Here is a 21,082-nt window from a genome sequence, read left to right as displayed (position 1 = left end):
TTGGGAGGCCAAGGAGGGAGGATTGCTTGAGCCCAGGAGTTTGAGACCAGCCTGGGAAACAGAAACACCTCATCTGTACAAAAAAAAAATTTTTTTAAGTTATCCAGATGTGGTGCTGTGCTCCTGTGACCAGAGCTGCTTGGGAGCCTAAGGTGGGAGGGTCCCTTGAGCCCAGGAGGTTAAAGCGGCTGCAGTGAGTCACAATCATGCCAACGCACTCCAGCCTGGGTGACAGAGCAAGACTCTGTCTCAAACACAATACAGAAAAGGAAACAGAGTTCAGGGAGGGAGAAGGGGGCACATGCAAGCAGGGAGCCATGTGCAGAGCTTGGCCTCCAGAAATGGGGGCTCTCCACCTCCTCGGCAAACTGGAAAACCACCAACACAGAGCATGAGTTATTGTGCTTAGAATTATTCAAAGGCCGGCTGTTATCCTGCAGTTTGCTGCATTAATTTATTTTTTAAAATTTTGCAGATGGACCTTTTTCATCTCTTTGATGACTTCACACATTATAATTAAACACATTTTGGTTGTGAGCACATTATCAAAGACATTAGAAGCAAAGAAGGGGGAGAATAAGAATTTTGCAAACTGTTGAAGATAAAAGTTGAGGGCCTTTATTTAGGATGCAGTAATTAATGGTGTTTGAATTTTAGAGGGAGGTGTAGAGGCAGAGTAGTTGCTCATAGCTGAATGAGGTGTACAGGCATGAGCCGTAACAGAAAGCCATTAATCTTTTTTTTTTAAAAAAATGTGTTTTAACTAACATTGGAATTCTTTCTGATACTCATCTCTCCATGTCCTTGATCTTAAAGTACAGATATGACGCCTCTGTTGGCTGATATGTTATAGCCGATGTAGTAGTGACTGAGAATTACAGAGATCCTCAGTTCTCATGGAAGATTGTGAAAGATATACTCCTGCAACACACTAAGACGATGCTTCTCAAAGTGTGTCCCCAAACAAGCAGCATCCGCATCACCTGAGAATTTATCAAGGCAAATTCTCAGGCCCCATCCCAAACCTAGTGAGTCACAAACACTGGGGGTGGGACCTGCAACCACTGTTTTCAGCAGCCCTCCAGGCCATTGTAATGTATGGGAATGTCTGAAAACCTGCTCCAGGAGGCCAGGAAGATATACTGTATTTATGTCACTTCAAGGAGTTTGCTTGTTTTAGGGTATCTCTGCCAAAAGTGTCCTGAAGAAGACTGGTTCTTTGAAGGTCCCAGTTAGTTATACTTTTTTCTGTGATTATTTAGAATTAATTAAATCAAATGGTTGCAGATTTTAGCTCCAAAATGGAATAGTTAATGGGTCACAGTGTTGTCTCTTATAAAAATTTTACATGACATTTGTTTCATTTTAGAAAAAAAGTATTTCATATTACTGAAATTATAATTTTGCCACTGTCCTTCATAAAGGAAACTGAATAAAATATGTACTGTTGGTTGGGTGCAGTGGCTCATTCCTATAATCCCAGCACTTTGGAGGGTGGATCACTTGAGGTCAGAAGTTGAGGCCCAGCCTGGCCAACACTGTGAAACCGTCTTTACTAAAAATACAAAAATTAGCTGAGCGTGGTGGCACGTGCCTGTAATCCTAGCTGCTTGAGAGGCTGAGGCAAGAGAATTGCCTGAACACGGGAGGCAGAGGTTGCAGTGAGCCAAGATGGTGCCACTGCACTCCAGCCTGGGTAATAGAGCGAGATTCCATCTCAGAAGCAAGCAAACAAACAAAAATATATATACACATATATATTTATATGTATTTATTGTAATGCTTAATACCTAATTATAAACATTAGATATTTATGTGCACATACAGTATAAAGCGTTTTTCTGCATTTCAGGTCCAAACTGCTTTGCAGAAACTGCTGTCATCCCTGCTGGCAGAGAAGTGAAGACTGACGAGTGCACCATATGCCACTGTACTTACGAGGAAGGCACATGGAGAATCGAGCGGCAGGCCATGTGCACAAGACATGAATGCAGGCAAATGTAGACCCTTTCCAGAACACAGACTCTGACTTTTTCTAGAACATTTTACTGACGAGAACATTCTAGATGACTCTGGGAAATATCAAGCAAAGGAGAGAAGACTTTTAATGAGGAATAATGGAAAATTGTTGGTCCTTTTGCTTTTCTTGATAACAGTTACTACAACAGAAGGAAATGGATATATTTCAAAACATCAACGAGAACTTTGGGCATAAAATCCCTCTCTAAATAAATGTGCTATTTTCACAGTAAGTACACAAAAGTACACTATTATATATTAAATGTATTTCTATAATCCCTCCATTAGAGAGCTTATATAAGTGTTTTCTATAGATACAGATTAAAAATGCTGTGTTGTCAACCGTCCTCACTGTGTACCTGCATATCTTTTTCAGTTCTGATTCTATCACCCGGGAATGTATGTTCCCCCTGCACATTTTCACAGGGCAGAGTCACCCATGAATGGATCATAAGATCTTAGACCAATTTCCACTGAAACCCTGTTTAAATTCTATTTAATTACAGACGTATATCTAATGTTGATCCTTAGAAAATTTAGTCTATTTCACATAAATATATTTCCTTCCTTCTTACAATAATATACTGCTTTTATCTGCTTCGTTCTTAGTCATTTGTGAAATGCAGGTGTAAAGATCACGAACTCACACTTTCTCAGTTCTTTCCCCTAAGCTCCTGTATTGTAGACCATAGGTAAACACATATGTATTTCATTCTTATTTATATTACTTTCTCTTCTAAATATAATTTTAATTCATTCCCTATATTGAGGAATATAGGCTGGAAAATTTGCATTACTGTTCCATCAAGCTGAAGCAGGCAACAAAATAGGGGAGGAGTCCTTTGATTCTACCAGGAGAATCAACAAAAATCGAACTCCTGAACAAATTTATATACTTGAAACCTAAATGTGCTACAGATATCTCAGCTCTCAGTTCATTGGAATCATATTTGTCATCAGAATGAGTCATCTATCCTCCATAAAGTACACAGTTAAATCCTGACTGATAATGTTGAATTAGCCACCCTTCACATGCAGAGTGAGAAAGTTCTTCTGTTAAAACAAGTCTGAAGGCCAATTGTTCTACACAACTTTCCTGTAGTTGATATAATTCCAAGCCAACTTCTTTTCTCTTCACTTGGACAGAGTGAAGAGACATAAAAAGCCACTGCCAAATCCTTCTAATCTAATCAAGGCATATTAGAAAATAGTTGTATCTTTATCAATCATATCAACATAGGATGCGTTGTGAAAGAGGTAATTGGAGTCTTAATAGGTGTAGGATAAAAAAAAGCAACACTATCATCATTATTCATGTCTCTAAAGGATTAAAATATACATAATCATTATTTGAAGCCTTTAAAGGGATTTTCCATATTTTTGTTTATTCTAAAATTTTGCATTAAGAACCTATTAAGTACAAAGCACTTGTGATGGCAACAAGGGAATAAGGCTTGATTTCTTGCCTTCTTGGACTTTTGGCCTCTGGCATAAGAAGTATAGGTAATTATAATGTATTGTGTTAAGAGCCAAACTAAGAGATCAGAAAATGGAGATTAGAGAGACATCCTAAAGAGAATATAGAGAGCATGAAAAAAATTATTATATAAAAAATTCAATCATTAAAGACTGAAAAATATTTGAGAAAAACAGATACATCTATCATAATTGAAAAATTAAACTGTTGTGAAACTTAGTAAATATAAAGATTCCTCTGACTGAGTCATCAAAACATTTACATATAATCATTTACTTTTTATCTTGTTCATAAAGAACATCTTGAGCCAAAGGGACTACAGGTACATAGGCTTCATGAAACTACTCAGGGAAATTATTAGCTAACTGCTCTCAGCTGTAATCAGCTTTCAAAAAAAACCTTTATTATTAAAGACTGCTAGACATTGGCCATCCCTCCTTTATTCAAGGATGGATTGTTAGAGACAGCTATTTAAAATTGTCATTTTGCTAATAAATGACCCTAGCCCCATGGGTAGGTGGCCCTTAGTAACCTCTTTATTCTTTGATTTGCATGATGCAATTAAAGACTCCTAAGTCCATGTGGCTCAAAGACTTCCTGTTTCCCTTGATAATAATTCCTACCAGAATGGATGATGAACTCTGAAATCATTGCAATGGTATTTTCAATGCTGTGAGAATTTCAGAAAACCTAGTATTTTGTTGCATATAGAGAGAACAAACATAATATCATCTTGGGAAATTAACTAATTCACTTGCTCTAAACTTAGTGTGACCTGCACGGTCATAGGCACATACTCCTAAGAGCTGAAGCTCAGTGGCTGTTACTACACCAGAGTTCCCTCTCCATCTCTGATTTCAACCCCTCATTTCTTTTCCCTCATAGAAATACTACATAAACCAAACCCATGGAAGAACTTGGATTGATGACACTGCACATACTCATTAATAATAATGGCATTATTTTCATTTTTGTCCAAGACCAATTTCTTCTTGCAGTTAGACTTTCACAACTGTACAGCTATCTCAGACATTCTATTTTCCTCTCCTCTGTTGTCAAAGAACTCTTTGCTGAGATTATCAACAACAAACCTGTTCTAGTGAATAAATATGCTAACTTCAATAACTGCCCAATAAAAAGAGGAAAGTATAAGTTACTCGATTTCAAAATAATATGGTTTGGAGAAGCACAGAAAAGGGGGCCTCAGAATTCAAGTATGGAAGTTCTGGAAAAGCCATAATCATTAAAATTCAAATAGGTCTGCTCTATAAGTACCTAATAATTGTTAAACGATATATTCAAGTTAATAAACTGAAGCGTGCTTACAAATGTATTAATGAATTTATTTCAAATTTTTCAACTATATTTAGATCTAAAAGTATAAAGCTACTCATGTAAGCAATACAATGGTTCTGGAAGTTATCTGATGTCTTAGAGGTTTTCAAGTTAAATTCATTCTTTCAGTCACAGGATACTTACTTGTTGGGTGGATTAACAATACTTTTTATTGACATTTCCCAGAAGTCTTGAGTAAAGTCAGCTCAAAAACTTGTATTTCATCCCTGCATGCAACAAGCATTAGATGCACTTGAGCCTGGTCAAGCCTTGCTATAATATTGCAGCTAGTGCAGATGGAGAGGCACAGTATCCTTGACATCAAGGGGTCTGTAAGCCTTGAAATAAATTTACATTTGATTGTATTACTTTTAATCTTTTGATACTTAAAATTTCATCATCTGCTTTGTGCAGTAAAACATGCTGAGAAGAATTCTCATACAGTTTTACGTTTGTAACATCATTAGTATGTCTAATAAACTCTCTTCTCTACTTCTCCAACATAAATGTTACATTTATACAAGGCTAAAAAGTCCTAACAAATCAGAAAATTCAAATCTTTCTTTAATATCTGTTTTTATTTTAAGCAGTGAAATGGGTTTATAAATGTACACATTATCTGAAACTTACAAAAGATATACTATTTCAAACAAGCATTGTTGGAAACTACATCCATTAAGTGTGGACTATTTAAACATATAATAAACAAAACTATTGACACAAAACTATTATTTTAAAAATACTAACGATTCGCTAAATTTGCTTCAATGGGCAAGAGATCAATCCTACTTTTCATTATTCTTTTTAATATCATATTTTTCCCCAACACAATGTAATAAGAAAAGAAGAGTATCAGATGTGCAAATAAGCACCATTGATAAAAACATACATGCTTCTTTGGCCAACATAATTTGTAACTTTCTTACTGAACCTACTTACCTACTCAATTTCTTTTCCTCACTAGTAGTGTCTGTGGATGGTTGATAAAATCAGTAACTATTCTGAAGAATTAGATAGACAGAGAGCAATTTACTTATTCAGGAATAAGGGCATTTTTACAGTACATATTTTTCACATTCCAGCTGCCACTTCCAAAGCTCAGGTTCTCATTGCTCCACAGCACAGATTAAACAGCCTATTTATACCATATCCTCACTCCAGACTAACCTCTTCAGTCTACTATTTTAGTTTTCTAAATGTAGATCTAGTTTTCAACTGAATTCTTTATTTTGAGGATTGCAATCACACACAAAATAACATCCAAACTCCTCAGCATGGAAGACTGGTGTCTTCACAATTAGATCATGGACCACACTATGACCCAGGCCCCTGTGGCTGGTGAAACCTCTGGGCCCTGGGTACTGGAAACTATACTCTAAACATGGTCTCTACTATCCCAGATCCTGCTCTGAGTGTCCTCTGCAGCACGTTGAGATAATAGCCATTTTCAATGGTCTAATTCAAGTGCCACTGCTGGTAAGAAGGCTTCTGTAGTTCTCGTTGGATGAATTGTCACTCTATGTCCCAGTAATAGTGTTAATTTTGTTTCTTATTTTAACATACAATTTAGAAATCGTACCATATTTTGAATAATAATGTTATGCTTGCTGCTTCTATTATTTACAAATCCCTTTAATTCAGACTGTGAGACATTCAATCCTGAAAACCACCCAATATCTTTATGTTAAAGGCTTGTTGAGTTATAGTCAATCTATTAGTTCAGAGTTATTTACTATTCTTGTTTAAGGACAATGTATATATTAAAGAGCAACTAAAAGCTCCCATTACTGTTTGCCATCCCAGTTGTCTTTGGATTTCTCTGTTAACTTGCAAGTATCAAATATCTAAGTCACAGACCCTGAGACACACCAAATACACCAAATACCCCATGGTGGTTTTAGGATGAAGTCTGACAGCTGTTGGCCATTTCTGATGCAAGTCAGAAAAAAAATTACCTTTGGTGTGAAATTTCTGATGCTGAAGAAACTTTCTTGTATTGAAGACACATTGGCCCTTTATGATAAAGAAGTCAAGTTTACAGCTTCAATATTTATTTACTTATTTCTAATTTCTGAAAAACAATTTTCTTAGCCTTTTATTTGTGGTATTGAGTATTTCTGCATGTTTTAATCTTTCTAAATAATATTATTAAACACCTCAATAGGTATCTAGTGAACTGACAAAATAATGAGCCCAGTCATTTGTACAGAAATGTAGTAGCTTCCATAACCTGAATGATAACTATTTAAAAGTGATGGTTGTCTATATTTTACAACAGTGTCAAATTTCACTCTAAATTTTGCAAAGCACCTGCTATCCTAGCCTAACACACAAATTTAGAAACTAATTCCAATGCCTAATTTTTAAATGAATAAATTTCATTGACTATTAAGTGACACTGACAATCACCCTGAAAAGTATTCAGCCAAAGTTTCAACAGAATTAGGAAATGTAAATGAAAATGTGCTCTCAGTGCTTGGCCTATGAGTAGTTTATGATTTAAGACATGCATGCTGTTTAACTCCTTCCTTTAAAGTTCAGAAAAGTACATAAAGCTTCTGACTGACTTATTATATAGGCACAGAATTATCAAAAGCAATCAAAATATATACCTAAAGTCAATTTAGTATATTATGAATACAGCCTGATGACTAAAAACAATTGCAAATATTGCTACTTTAGTTTTTAATTCAATTTTCAGTAAGTAGAAATATTTCTCAATTTTATTTAGTATCTAATTGTATTAAGATCAATGCATACATTAAAGTACATTTATATGATTAACATTTAATGATCATTATTTTACTTAATGATTAATATTTTCCATTATTTGAATTTCTGCAATTTATGTTTTAAAAAGAACTGTTTCCAAACACATTTTATGGAAAGATTTCATTTTTCCATTCCCTTTACTTTTATATATGCATTGTCAAATAAATACAATTCTATTTTTATTTCTATTAAAGTTCAGGGTTTATTATTTTCCTAAGCATATAACTCTTATAATTATAATGGAAAAAAAGTGACAAGCATCCAGTAATAAAAACCTATGAAACTATTAACGTTCTTTACATTACCAAGTAGTTTCATAGTTTTAAAAAGCCATTCTAAAGCAATCAATGAATGTATGTCATTGGCCAAAAGTTATGCTATGTTTCCTTCACTTATTATCACATTTAACCTCATAATTCTCCCAAATAGTGGGCAATGCTATCACCTTAGCTGCAGAAAAGTAAATATAGGCTCAGGGAAATTTAAAAACTGCCTTAAGATTCAGTCTAGTGTGTGAGGGGTTGAGTTAAGAATCCAAATCTGCTTTATACCAGAGATCATGATTTGAAGTCTTACCATTTGTGTTTAGGCCAGGGACTTCTAGAAATTAGACAGAAATTTCCAAAATGGTCTTTCATCCCACCACCCATAAGTAAGATAATGAATAGCAACACAGATCCCTAATTCTAGAATGCTAATCGTGATACTTGTCAAAGTAAATAGCAGCTCCTCACAAAAATGTTGTGACCTCCCTAGTTTAAATGCTTATTCTATATTTTGATTCCTAAATCTACTCTTTTTGAAAATAGTAGTCAAGCATCAGGTTGTTTAGATATGATTGTTACATTGAAATTTACAAAATATAACCAAATATTGTGACCCAATTTTTCTGGAGCCAAGAGAAGTAAATTGCTGTTTTTTAGGTGATGATTACATGACAAACACTACAATTTCAAATTTTGAATTATTTTATCTGATTTCTTCATTTTATCAACTCTGCTGTATTGATGAAGAAGTCAAGATATGGTGGGTAACTTATCCAAATTTCAGTGATGGGCCGGGTGCAGTGGCTCAATCCTGTAATCCCAGCCCTGTGGGAGGCCAAGGCAGGCAGATCATTTGAGGTCAGGAGTTTGAGGCCAGCCTGATCAACATAGTGAAACCCCATCTCTATTAAAAATACAAAAAAAATTATCTGGGCATGGTGGCGCATGCCTGTAATCTTGATTACTTGGGAGGCTGAGGCAGAAGAATCCCTTAAACCCAGGAGGTAGAGGTTGCATGAGTGGAGATTGCACCACTGCACTCCAGCCTGATTGACAGAGTGTGACAATGTCTCAAAAAAAAAAAAAAAAAAATCAGTGATGGAACTGAGCCCAAATCTGTCTGATTCCAAAGCTGTCCTGCATGGGGCAGAGTCAGGACTGGAATGGATACCTCTGCCTGCTTCCAAATATTCTTCCCTGGACAGCAGCTATGAGTGTTACTCAATCTATTTATTGATTGCGTTCTACATGTCAAATGCAGTTTAGGCCTGGGTGATAAAGCCATATATGGTCTTTGGGCCCACGAAGCTCTGAGTCAAGTATACCAGCAGATATCATTAAACCAATAAAAAAAAAGTGATGGCATCACATGCCATTTTGAACTTTTACATTAAAGTCATTAACTTACATCAGTATATGCTTTTAAGTAAAGTTTTGCTGTTTCCTGATTCATAGTAGCTAGTGATAAAATTATGAAGTTACTATTGTATGTTCTAATGACATAAAAAACTAAGTGCCTGCTCCAGCTAGTTATGTTCTCCAATATACCCTGTACATGTATTTTTTATTTAATCCTCACAAACCTCAGTTTAATTTAATATAGATTAATTATAAAAGTGATCTACCCATGTTATATAATGTTAAACCTGTAGTTTCAAAGTGTATGCTATTTCTTAAAAACAAAGATTGTCCCCACTCCAAACAATAACAGCAATGGTGAAGGTCATGGGTGGACAGAGGTTGTCCCACCTGACCCCAGGGGGCTCAGCCACCAGTGGCCGGGTCTATCCACTGCTCCCACCCCCACCCTATTTTCTCTCAAGAGAAAGATTTTCATTTTAAGATAGGCATGAGTGCAATAAAGGAGATTGATACAAAATCGTTGTGTTCTATATATCTTTTTGTAGGGTGTAGATTAATTATGGCCAATTGATACCTTAAAAAATGTCTGTTACAAATAGCAACACGGAAGTGAGATTCAAAATGTGCCCTCTATTGAAGCTAAGAAAGTAAATGTCTTTAAAATAAACATAATGGACTTTTTTTTAGTAGAATAAACAGCATACCTACACTTCAGAGGACAAATCATGTTATATAGTGACCAGGAGGGAAAGTAAAAAGAGATATTTGGATATAGAAGCAAAATGGAAATGTTGAAATTTAGGGTAGAGCAAAACTGAGGTTTGTGTGAAACATTTAACATATTAAGAACTATGACTTAAAAACTCAAAAATTTTAATACATGATAAATCTCTTTCTTAAGAAAAATAATGAAAATGGGATTTGGATGAGATAATTTTCCTTTAAATTTTTTTCTCAGAATTATGTAAATTCTCCAGCTGGCAGCTCATATTTCTGTACATGCATGCATCTGTACAAACGGTTAAACAGTTTCTCTTTCAATTCGCTGCGATCGGAAAGCTAGATATAAATATAAGCAAGGGTCTGATTAAAAGAAAACAAAGCAGACAAAAGACAAGGGAAGCAATGCATTGTTGGCCAGAAATTCCTTTTAAGTCAGATAATCACAGATAGTTGGAGCTAAGCAGTGAAGAGTGTAGGGGAACGGGGAGAGACTCTGCTTGGCCGAGTTTGCTATCCTCATTTGTCTATGTCAGTACAGCTACATGAAGTCCACAACTATTTGCATATAGCTATAAATGTAGCATGAATAATACACATACATATTCACATATGTATTTAATTGTTTACTATTTATAATTTGAATTAATTTTTAAAATAATTTCAAATACTTCTTCCATAAACTCAGTATTTGAAAACTTAAAAAAAAGTCATCTTAAATGATATCATTTATCAAGTCTGTGTGATGCTTTACAAGGTATCCGGTGAATGTAAAATTATAGCTTTTTGTCTTCATTTTAATAGGCTGTTGTAGGAACAATGTACTTAAGTGCTGTACTTACTACACTTACAAATTTCAAACAGTTTCTATAGACTGAGAACAATGTTATGTTTTTATAAATTATTAGGTGAAAGTTTTCCAGTAAGTGTTCATGTCCTATACAAATTTATTAAACATCAATTTTACATAACAACTGTAACCATTAATAAATCGTCAGTTACCACTTTTCCTGCATATCTGACAGATGGAGAACACTGTGCTTAGTGTTGAAGATACCAAAGGGAACTCAAGTGAGGGGAAAAGAGGAGAGCAAACTGATCAAAAGGGAATGCCCATGATGCTTTCAGGAATCAAGGGTGAGAACATGCTGGCTGGAGGATGGGTCTGGTTTCCAGCAGAGATGATAGGAGTTAAATGGCATAGGTGAGTTGTTCCCATCCCTGGCCTGAGCCTTACTCCATAGGTATAGAAACACAGTCTCTAGAAACAAAGGCCAGAGTATCCTTTAACTTTTATATCATAAATATTCTCAATAAATGTTTGCAATTTATTTGCTTTAATGTAACTTGCCAGTAAAGACTTTGGCCTTTGGAGGTCTGATGCTAATCCCAGTTCTACCACTTACTGGTTATCTATCAGGTACACGTTACCTACCTCTCTGTAACTTAGATTGCTCATCGGTAACATGGGGAGAGTGGTATCAACCACTAGGAGGATGAAATAAGTGAATATTTGTAAAACACGTAGCCTAGAATAGATAAATATTTATAAAGCACAGGTCTATTAAAAGTGTTTATAACATAATACATTGAAAATATGAGACTATTGAAATTAAAACATTTGGAAGATTCTAATAAATAAATAATTTAATTCAGTGCTCATTTGAAAAATATTCTATCCTCATGTTTAAATTTAACATATATAATTTATATATTACTTTTTATCCCATTTATATATATATTTACCAGAAAAATGTTTTGTAATACCTTAATTTTATGTGGAGCTGAATTTAAATAATTAGGCCTAATTTGTATGTATTGTTGGATGGGTATGTGTATTGAACTGATTTATAAAATAAAGTATTTATTAAACTGAGTTTTGCACTTCCAGTTAGAGTCACATTTAAGATGATCCTTTGAAATATTTCAACTTTTGAAAGTAGATTAAGCAAGATAAATAAAATGTATGTACATCATTAAAAAATATTCAAAATGCTTTTAATACTTTGAGTTATTTAAAACATAATCCTTGAGGCTCACTCAAATATATAGCTTTGATTTCTCTTATTTAAATGAAAGGTGAACATTGCTGTACACTGAAGTAGCATCTATAATATAATATCCCATGGTATTGACTGTGATAATACATTTCTACTTCATCATTTCTAAAAGTAAATGTAATGACTACGAAACCACATATCTAGAAATATGGACTAACAGTAAGTAAATATCTTAGATTCAGATTTTTTTTTAAATGAAAACACTCTAGAGGCTCCTCTGCGCTGGCTTGGAGAAAGACTTTTTAAAAAATAAATTAAAACCAAAAAATTATTTTTTCTTAAGGCGAAGAACTTCCCATTCCTGAACTGGAAGATTAGGCAACTTAGAACTGTCCTCCTACAAAGGGCAAATGGAAAAGCTGGACAGAATAGACAGTTCTTCCTGTAGCCACTGGAGAACTAAATACTTAGGAAAACCTACCAGACCAACAGCTGAAAAAGCCCAAATTAGTTTAGTCTGGCATTCTGAGCATTTTTCCCTGAGTACATTTCCTATTGGAATAGCATGCTGTGAAGCTGAATAGCACTTTTTGACATTTATGGAAAAAATTGAGCAAAATTTAGAGTCTGAGTATACAAAAGCAGGTAACGTCTCCATATGTGTTTGTGGCCCCAGAGGGCTGCATTCAAGGTGCACAGCTGATCTGAGGCTACATAAATAAATAGAACAGAAACAATAGGTTCAGAATCACAGTCTCCTAATGATAGAATAATCAGACCCAGATATAAAATAAATCTATATTCAAAGACCATAGAACAAAATTGGAAATTTCAGCAGAGGATTAGAAACCTAAACTGACCTAGCAACAACGACAACAAAAAAATTTCGAACTGCAAAATGTAATAACTGAAATTAAAAACTTAGTTGACTGGATTTAACAGATTAGAAACAACTTGAGAGAGAAGAGTGAATCTAAAGACAGATCAAATGAAAAGAAGTACAGATAGAAGATGCATAAGAGTAAACAATGCAGCAAATATTAAGTTGAAGTTCCAAAAGGTGAAAAAATATAGGATGTAGCAGGAAAACAATAATTAGAAACAAAATGGCTGATGGCCTTCTAAAGTTGATGACAGACAATAAAACAAAGGATTCCCAAGTACCAGCATTACAGTGAAGTGAAAGGAATTAAAAATGACAATCATAAAGGCAGCCAGAGGAAACAGATTCCATGTAAAAAAGAATTCTGACAACTGCGAATGTTTGATGCATGTTTAATATTCTTATCTTTGGATAAGAAAAGGAATTCTGAAGGCAGTTAAACATCTTTAATATGCTGAATGAAAAGAATTGCCAACTTAGAATTCCATACATATAATTAGTGCCCTATATAGTATGCAGCTGTGACTTATTAAGATCTAATACTTACTGATGTTTTATCATGTTTACAGACAATGCATTAACTATTCCCTCACCATATTTACTGTTTCGATATATCTTAATTCTGTGTGTTTTAAATTTGAAAACTTCCTCTTCTAATAATCATTATTCATTTAGCCATATCCCCACATTTGCCATTTTCTTAGTTTTTATTGCTTTCTTCACCTTTCATTGCAAATCCTTTTTCTTCTGCCTGAAGAATACGCTTTGATATTTCTTTTTGTGAATTTCTACTGGTGTTAATTTTTTCTGCTTTCATTTCATTAAAATATCTTTATTTCAACTGCATTTTTAAAGAATAAGATTATAGGCTGGGCACGGTGGTTCACACCTGTAATTCCAGCACTTTGGGAGTTTGAGGCAAGCAGACCAGCTGATGTCAGGAGTTAAAGACCAGCCTGGTCAATGTGGTGAAACCCTGTCTCTAAAAAAATACAAAAATTAGCTGGGCATGAGGGTGGGTGCCTGTAATCCCAGCTATATGGGAGGCTGAGGTGGAAGAATCGCTTGAATCTGGGAAGCAGAGGTTGCAGTAAGCCAAGATCCTGCCATTGCACTCCAGCCTGGGCAACAGAGTGAGACTTTGTCTCAAAAAAAAAAAAAAAGAATAAGGTTATAAAATGGTAAAAGCACTAGATCTTAATAAGGCAAGGAGACATACCATAATTCATATGGTAATTTGTTATATGTAGTAGTGGAATAAACAGAAGACAAAATGATCATAAAAGATATAAATACCTGAACAATAGAACTAACAAAGCTGATCTAGTAAACGGGTGCATAATTCTTCATTAAAATGCTACAAAATACGAGCATGTGGAAAATTTATAAACAATGACTTTACTCTGAGGTATAAAGTTTCATTATAAAGCATTGACATTACGTGAATTATAAATCCTGATAATTCAATTAAACTATAACTCAACAAGAAAAACTATTAATAAATAAAATGTCTCCACATAAGAAACAAAATTCCAAGATGGGCGAGGTGGTACACACCTGTGGTCCCAGCTACTGAGGAGGCCAAGGTCAAAGAATAAGTCACAACAGAATGGAAGAGGGACTATCACTAGATATTTTAAAGTGTTAAGATAATAAAATTATATTATGGGAGACTTCTGGTTCTGTCAAGATAGATTAGCCCCATTTCTCCCAGGTTCTCCATCTTACTACTAAAAACTCTGGACATAATGCAAAAAACAAGCATAAAAATCTCTGGAAGTTGGAAAGGAGGAGATGGTTGCCCAAGGACCTCAAGATTTGAGGAACGACACCCGAGTCTGTTCCATGGTTTCCTTACTGCCTCCCATAAATTCCAGACCCACCAGCAGGAACAGACCATAAACGCTCCAAGAGAAGCCAAAGCACAGGAAAAGCATGACCTGACAGCAAAAAACCCTTCTGGCTAGGTGCACCCTACTCCAGGTAAACAACTACGTACCTCTGATTTGAATGGGCCCACCAGGAGCTGGTCTCTCACCCACCCTCCAGGCATAAAAGCAGGCAGCGCTCCTGTCTTCCTGTTTGGTGATGTCTAGTCCGTTTCTGCACCTCCTGCGCTGAGAAGTGGTCTAAGTGCTGGTCATATGTTCTTTTGTGCAGAATTCCATGTGTGGGCATCAGCCCTTCTTTTAGCCCCTGGGTGGTAGTGATGTGTATATATATGTATGTGTGTGTATATATGTATATATATACATAAACACATATACAGATATAGTATGTACACACTCAATGAGTACATATGCATCCCTGTAAAGATGAATCATTAGGCTGGCCAGATGGCACTAATTTGCTTCTGAGTGGATGACTGGTGTCCCTGGGGAACAGTGCCGTATTGGGACCCAGTCTGGGCCTCTTTTCCACAAATGTTAGACATTCAGAGGTGGTGGTGGCTAGACAAGCCTGGGAAAGCATGCTACTGGGTGCATCTATCACCCCGTTGCTCTAACCTGGCCACTCCCTTCATGTGTCTGGTGGGGTTCTGGTGGAACTGATGATGAAAGATGATCAATGCCAATCGCCTGGAAAAATTACCTACTTGGTTGTTCAGTGTCTCTTTTAAGGTATGTGTTTTCTGCTGAGTGTTAACTAATGCGATTGAAAAGTCTTCACACTTTGTACTTGTGTCCATCCACAGGCCTCTGCCTCAGACCTCCTAGTCTCCAGTCTTTCCATCTTTCCTCCCAGGTCCCTGGCTGCAGCCACATCATTGGCTGCTCTCTAAGAATTATACATATTCTCCCCTCCTTTGTCTTTTAGATCTCCCCTAAAACAGGGCAGTCACTGTCAAATTTTGGCTTCACCTACTGACGGAACCCAACAATCAAGCTTGGAATTTTTCCCCATGTAAGATTGGGGAAGGGAAATGGTATGATTATTGTGGGTGATTTGGGAGTTTGATCTGTCAGCGAATGTAGCTTTCTTGGGCCCTCTGGACCTGCTTGGACTCAGTGCTGAATGAACTGCTGTTGGGTCAGTGGACTCCGCATAATGGGCAGTTCTGGGTGTGTAGTCACTTGGTGCCCCATAGTTAAGCATTCCATCTGCCTCTAGTTCTTGCATTACTATGTCTACCTCTTCTTCCATCAACCCTGGCCAATAGAGAAAACCCACCAATTAGGTGTTTAGTGACGCTGGTGCTGCTTAGACAAGTGTGCCCCTGATGGTGCCATGAATGGTGTCCTTGAGTCTTCTGTGGGGCATAATGCTCTGTTTTTTTTTTTTTAACCTCATATAATTTATCAGCTCCAGCATTCCCAATTCTGTCAGCTTCTCTATTCTTTCTTCTACCACCTACAGCTTAGACATTTCTAATTAATTGTGTTGCCCATCACTTTTTCTAGCAGTAAGTTTGCCTAAAGTCTTCAATCTTGTTAAATCCCTAAGTTTCTCATTCCTTTTCAAAGCATCAGTTTCATTTAACAGTAGTCAGCCAACTCTGCTGTCCTTGCTGGTACCCTTATCCCCTTCTTAGACCTAACCCATCACACCTACATACACAGGCCACTCAGAGGGGTACCCTCTTTGCCCAGGGAGTGGGCAGTGAATGAGTCCCAGAGCCCCATCCCACTGCGTATATTCTAAGGCCAGAAGCTCCTGGCATCACTTGAGTTAGTTTGAATCCTCTGAGAAACTGTCAAAAAAATAGGAATAGATGTGTAAGAGATATATGATAGTTTAAAATGTCTGTGAAAGGAAAAGGGAAGGAAGAGAGGAGAGGCTGGGATATCCCCTGGATAACAATGCAGGTCTGAATCCGTGAGGAGAGCAGGAAGAGGGAAGGCCTTAAGAGTGCAGTTAGCTTTGAGCAGCAACTGGCTGAGAAGGAGCGGCCCTCCGGTCATGGCTGCCACAGGAAATTCTCGCATAGCCAGGAAAGGCTGACAGAAGGCCTCTGCTATGCTCAGTCTAGAGGCATGGATGCAGCGCAAACAGGGTGGAATCAGAGTGCAGCAGTGCAGCCATCGGTCGGTGACTCCTTATAGCAGAAGGTCAGAGAGCACATTTTGATAGGTGCCATACCTTCATTCCGGGCCATTACCAGCCCCACCTATACTGGGTGTTGTAATCTTCAATTAATTTTTACCACAGGACAAAGGAGTACTCAGATGTGCCACAAAGCATCTCCCTATCTCTGTTGTGTAATGGGAACCCAATTTCCCCTTGATGGTTAGGATCAATCACTCCAGCCAGTATAGCAACCTCTTTGGTGCCAGCTGGTTCAACAACATGACGTGGCAGTCCTGGCTTACAGTTTATTGGAAGCATTCCTCCCTTGAGAAGTATGAATTCCAAACTAGCAGAGTCCAAAATGACAGACACAGGAAGCAAATGTTTTGCTAGTAGATATCCAGGGTAGTAGTGAGAATTTATTCCCATCACCACCCCTCCAACCCATGCGCAATTCTGAGACACATGAATCTTAATCATGGAAGCAATAGAACCATATATTACAGTCGTATCAGAAGGGACAGTTCTAGGGGCTTCCACTATGCCCTCCTTACAATATTTAGAAAAACACCATTGGCCATAGAACCAATGAGGGTGATTTGGCAAATTGCTATTCGTTGCTGATTCAGAGCAAAAGTCACACCCAGGAGAGATTACAGTAGCTCAACTAAATGATGTCACCCAGCTGGCATCATAAGCATCCTCAGCAGCCCATTACACCATTCTATTACTCCAGATGCTACAAGGTAATAGAGAACATGGAACAACCAATGAATTACATGAATATGAGCCCACTGCCACACATCATTGACTATGAATTCCCTGGTCAGTAGCACTGCTGTGGGGAATATGACAGTAATAAATTTATTTAGTCAGTCTACAGACGGTGGTTTTAGCAGAAATACTGTAGTCAGGGAAAGCAAATCTATATCAAATTTCAATATGAACACAGCATTGGCCCTCTCAGGGTGAACTTGATCCAATGTGATCAAGCTGGTACCAGTTGGCTGGCTGTCTCTCTGGTCAGCGTTGCCATACTGGGGGCTCCTTGGTGGACTCTGCTGTTGGAAAACTGGGCACGCAGAAGAGCTGTAGCTAGATTATGCCTTGGCAACCAGGCAGACCTTCCATCTTTATTTTCATGGCCACTTTGTTCATGACATTTTGGCAAAGAAGAAAGAGGTTGACCAATGTCTACAGAGTCATGTTGTCCACTGGGTTACTAAGGTTATTTGCTGAGCTTCTCATTAGTGTGCATTCCTACATGCTGTGTGCTTGTTTGGAGATATCTAATTACATACACTTTTCTCACAACACTGTCACCAAATTTCCAATCTTATCCCTTCTATGCCTCTGGGCCAAATTGTTGACTTACTGCTTAAGAATCCGTGCAGGTCCATACCTCTAGTCATCTCTCATTCTCAACAAGGTGGACAGAGTGGTGTACTGCTCCAAGCCTCATCTATTGATATTTCTCTTCCCCACTCTCGTTCAGGACCAGCCTTGTGGGTAGGGCTGTCTACTTGTGGCTGCTGCCAACAAACTGTGTAAACCAATCTATAAATGAGGCTCAGATATCATAAAGAACTCCCCATGAGGTCATAGGGGTAGGCTGAAATGGGGGTGGCAAGAACAGAAACCATGAAGGTTTGAGCCACTTGTTTGTTCAACTTACCACTCCCTCGGGACCTGCTTGAGCCAAATCTTGTACACACTGTTACACCATTCCCAGTGGATAAAAGAGTGCTGCTATGCTTACCCAACTCCATGCCTCAGTGGTTTAAACAACACCTACCTCATGATGTAGCTCAGATTACATAGTAACTTGGCCCAAACTGGAACCAGCACCAATCCAAAAACTGTTTCTCAAAAGGAGAATAGTTATCTACAGAGAATAGCATGGCCTTCTCTAACATCCCAGAGGTTCACACTATGATCCTCACCTCTAGTATCCTGTCCAAGAGTTCACACAAAACCTTTATCTGCCATGATACTCTGAGCAGGCTTGTACTGCTGTGTTGCATTTTCCAAGTGCAGAGCATCTTTCACAGTGGCCTGGAATGGTTGCAGAGCCAGTTTATGCTCTGAGCCTCATTCAAAATTGGCAGGCTTTCCAGTGACTTAAGAAATGAGCAGGAGGACCATGCTCAGTGGAAATAAATGTTGACTTCCAAATCCGGAGGGTCCTCCACACTCTAGGCATTGAGCCTCTCTGTTGACTAAAGAAGCCACATAAATGTGTCCATAACCATGGAAGGATATGAACATGCCCTGGATTGCAGGAAGATGAACTGGATGCAGAACAAAGGAGAGCAAGCACAAGCTGGGGCCTTGAGGCATCTCTGCATCCTTTGTCACCACGCTTGACCAGGATGATACAACACAACACAACACAATCCACCAAAAGAGAACTGTACGGCCCAAGAAAAATCCAAATGTGGCTGATGACAGCCTGTGTCTTGGGCCTCTGACTTCTCAAAGAGAGTAAACTGAAACACGGTTTAGCCCTCAGAAGGGGGAATGCAAGGAATAAAGAAGACAACTACACAGGATAGAACCAGGGACCAGGCAAAAAACTTAAACCAAGCTGATAGCAGGAAGGTCTCACTGTATCTTGTCCACCTGGATAAGTACTGAGATGTATTTTACTTTCCTTCATTTTCTGCATGGGAGTTTTAAATCAGTTACTTTCTACTTTCTCACACATTTTATGAGGTAGAGGCAGATAAACTGTCTAGACCATATGGGCCCTGGACCTGATGCAAACTTCTCCATATCATCCATGACTCAACACGCATCAGTTGAGATGCAGTAACTGGGTGAGAGTTTGAAGTTGTATTACGTGGGAAAAGAATGGGGACATTACATGTATATGTTAGCAATGTGAAGGGTGTGTATCAATGCACACAAGTTAAAGGGATGATTTGTGTAAGAAAAAGACACTGGCCTGTTCAACACTCATTCAAAGTCCTTGTCTCCTTTTAAATACTTTTCTCTATTAATGGGAATTAAAAAATGAAGCTATCAATTTCTCGTCTCCCTTATAGTATCAGGTGACCCTGTGACACTATTCCATTCAATATAATGTAAAAGTCCTGTAGAGGGTTTTTCATTTTTATATTTTTTTTCTGAATGGAAGGCCAATTAAGAGCCTGGAGGCATAAAAGCACCTGCAACCATGAGGACAAAAGCTGCACTGAGGATTGTGGGGGGGGGGCAGGCAAGAGTACAAGTGGTCAGAGGTCAGGAGGATGCAGTAGAGCCACTGAACCAGCTAAAGGGAACCACTGAATCAGGGCCCTCAGGATCTTGCCACAGAACCAAATTGTAACTGACACATCTTCACCACTTACCAGCTATGTAAACCTGGGAAGGTATTTAATTATTGTGATTCGTTTTCCTCATGTACTAATTAGAGTAACAATAACTCACAAACTTATATGAAAATCTATGTAATGGGTTTCAAACAATATCTTTCATATAATAAACACTCAATAAATAACTACCATCAGCAACAGCAACATTATTACATGAGAGAAGTTAAACCTCACTAGTGCTCAGAAAAATGAAAATAGAGGAAGAAACTATTTCCATATATCACATTACATGAGTGACTTAAAAACGATACTGGAAAACATGCAATAAAATACATATTCTGATATATCATTGGTTGTACTAGAAATTGGTATAATCTATAGAAAATACACTTGGCAAATGGTCCAGAAGATTAGAAATACCTAAATCTAGCAATTCTACTTCTGGGTATTTAGCATAAAAAAAAACTTTAAAATATCACAAAATTTTAATTTAAGAAGATGTCAAGTGTAATGCAACGTATAATAGTGAAAATTTGGAAGCAACAAAAATGTCCAACAACTAGAAAGGCTTAAACCATATGATTCGGTTTGGCTCTGTGTCTTACCCAAATCTCACCTTGAATTTTAATAATCCCCAAATGTCATGGGTGGGACCCTGTGGGAGGTAACTGAATCATGGGGACAAGATTTTTCTATGCTGTTCTCTTGATAATGAATAAGTCTCACAAGATTTGATGGTTTATAAAGGGGAGTTCTGCTGTGCATGCTCTCTTGCCTGCCACCATGTAAGACGTGACTCTGCTCTTCATTTGCCTTCTGCCATGATTTTGAGGGCTTCCCCACCACGTGGAACTGAGAGTCAATTAAACCTGTTTCCTTTGTAACAGTCTAGGGTATGTGTTTATTAGCAGTGTGAGAACTGA

General features: G+C 37.4%; 1 protein-coding gene across 3 annotated transcripts in view; it reads left to right on the top strand.

Moving 5' to 3' along the window:
• Positions 1-19,409, top strand: part of VWC2 (von Willebrand factor C domain containing 2) — a 148,221-nt gene extending 128,812 nt beyond the window's left edge. The window contains exons 3-5 of one of the 3 annotated variants that reach the window (XR_004258498.1): positions 1,853-2,248; positions 10,977-11,155; positions 14,712-19,409. Coding sequence is in view for 1 of the 3 variants with exons in the window: in XM_032244246.1 (XP_032100137.1) it covers positions 1,853-2,004 (152 nt within the window). In the remaining 2 variants the exon portion in view is untranslated. Of the gene's footprint in view, positions 1-1,852; positions 11,825-14,711 lie in introns of those variants that run through there. The other 2 variants (XR_004258499.1, XM_032244246.1) reach the window with 2 other exon arrangements.
• The last annotated feature ends 1,673 nt before the right edge of the window (positions 19,410-21,082 follow it).

The sequence above is a fragment of the Sapajus apella genome, unplaced genomic scaffold, assembly GCF_009761245.1.
Source record: "Sapajus apella isolate SASKATOON/1434 unplaced genomic scaffold, GSC_monkey_1.0 scaffold54, whole genome shotgun sequence".
NCBI lineage: Eukaryota > Metazoa > Chordata > Mammalia > Primates > Cebidae > Sapajus > Sapajus apella.
This window is presented reverse-complemented; position numbering and strand designations above follow the sequence as displayed.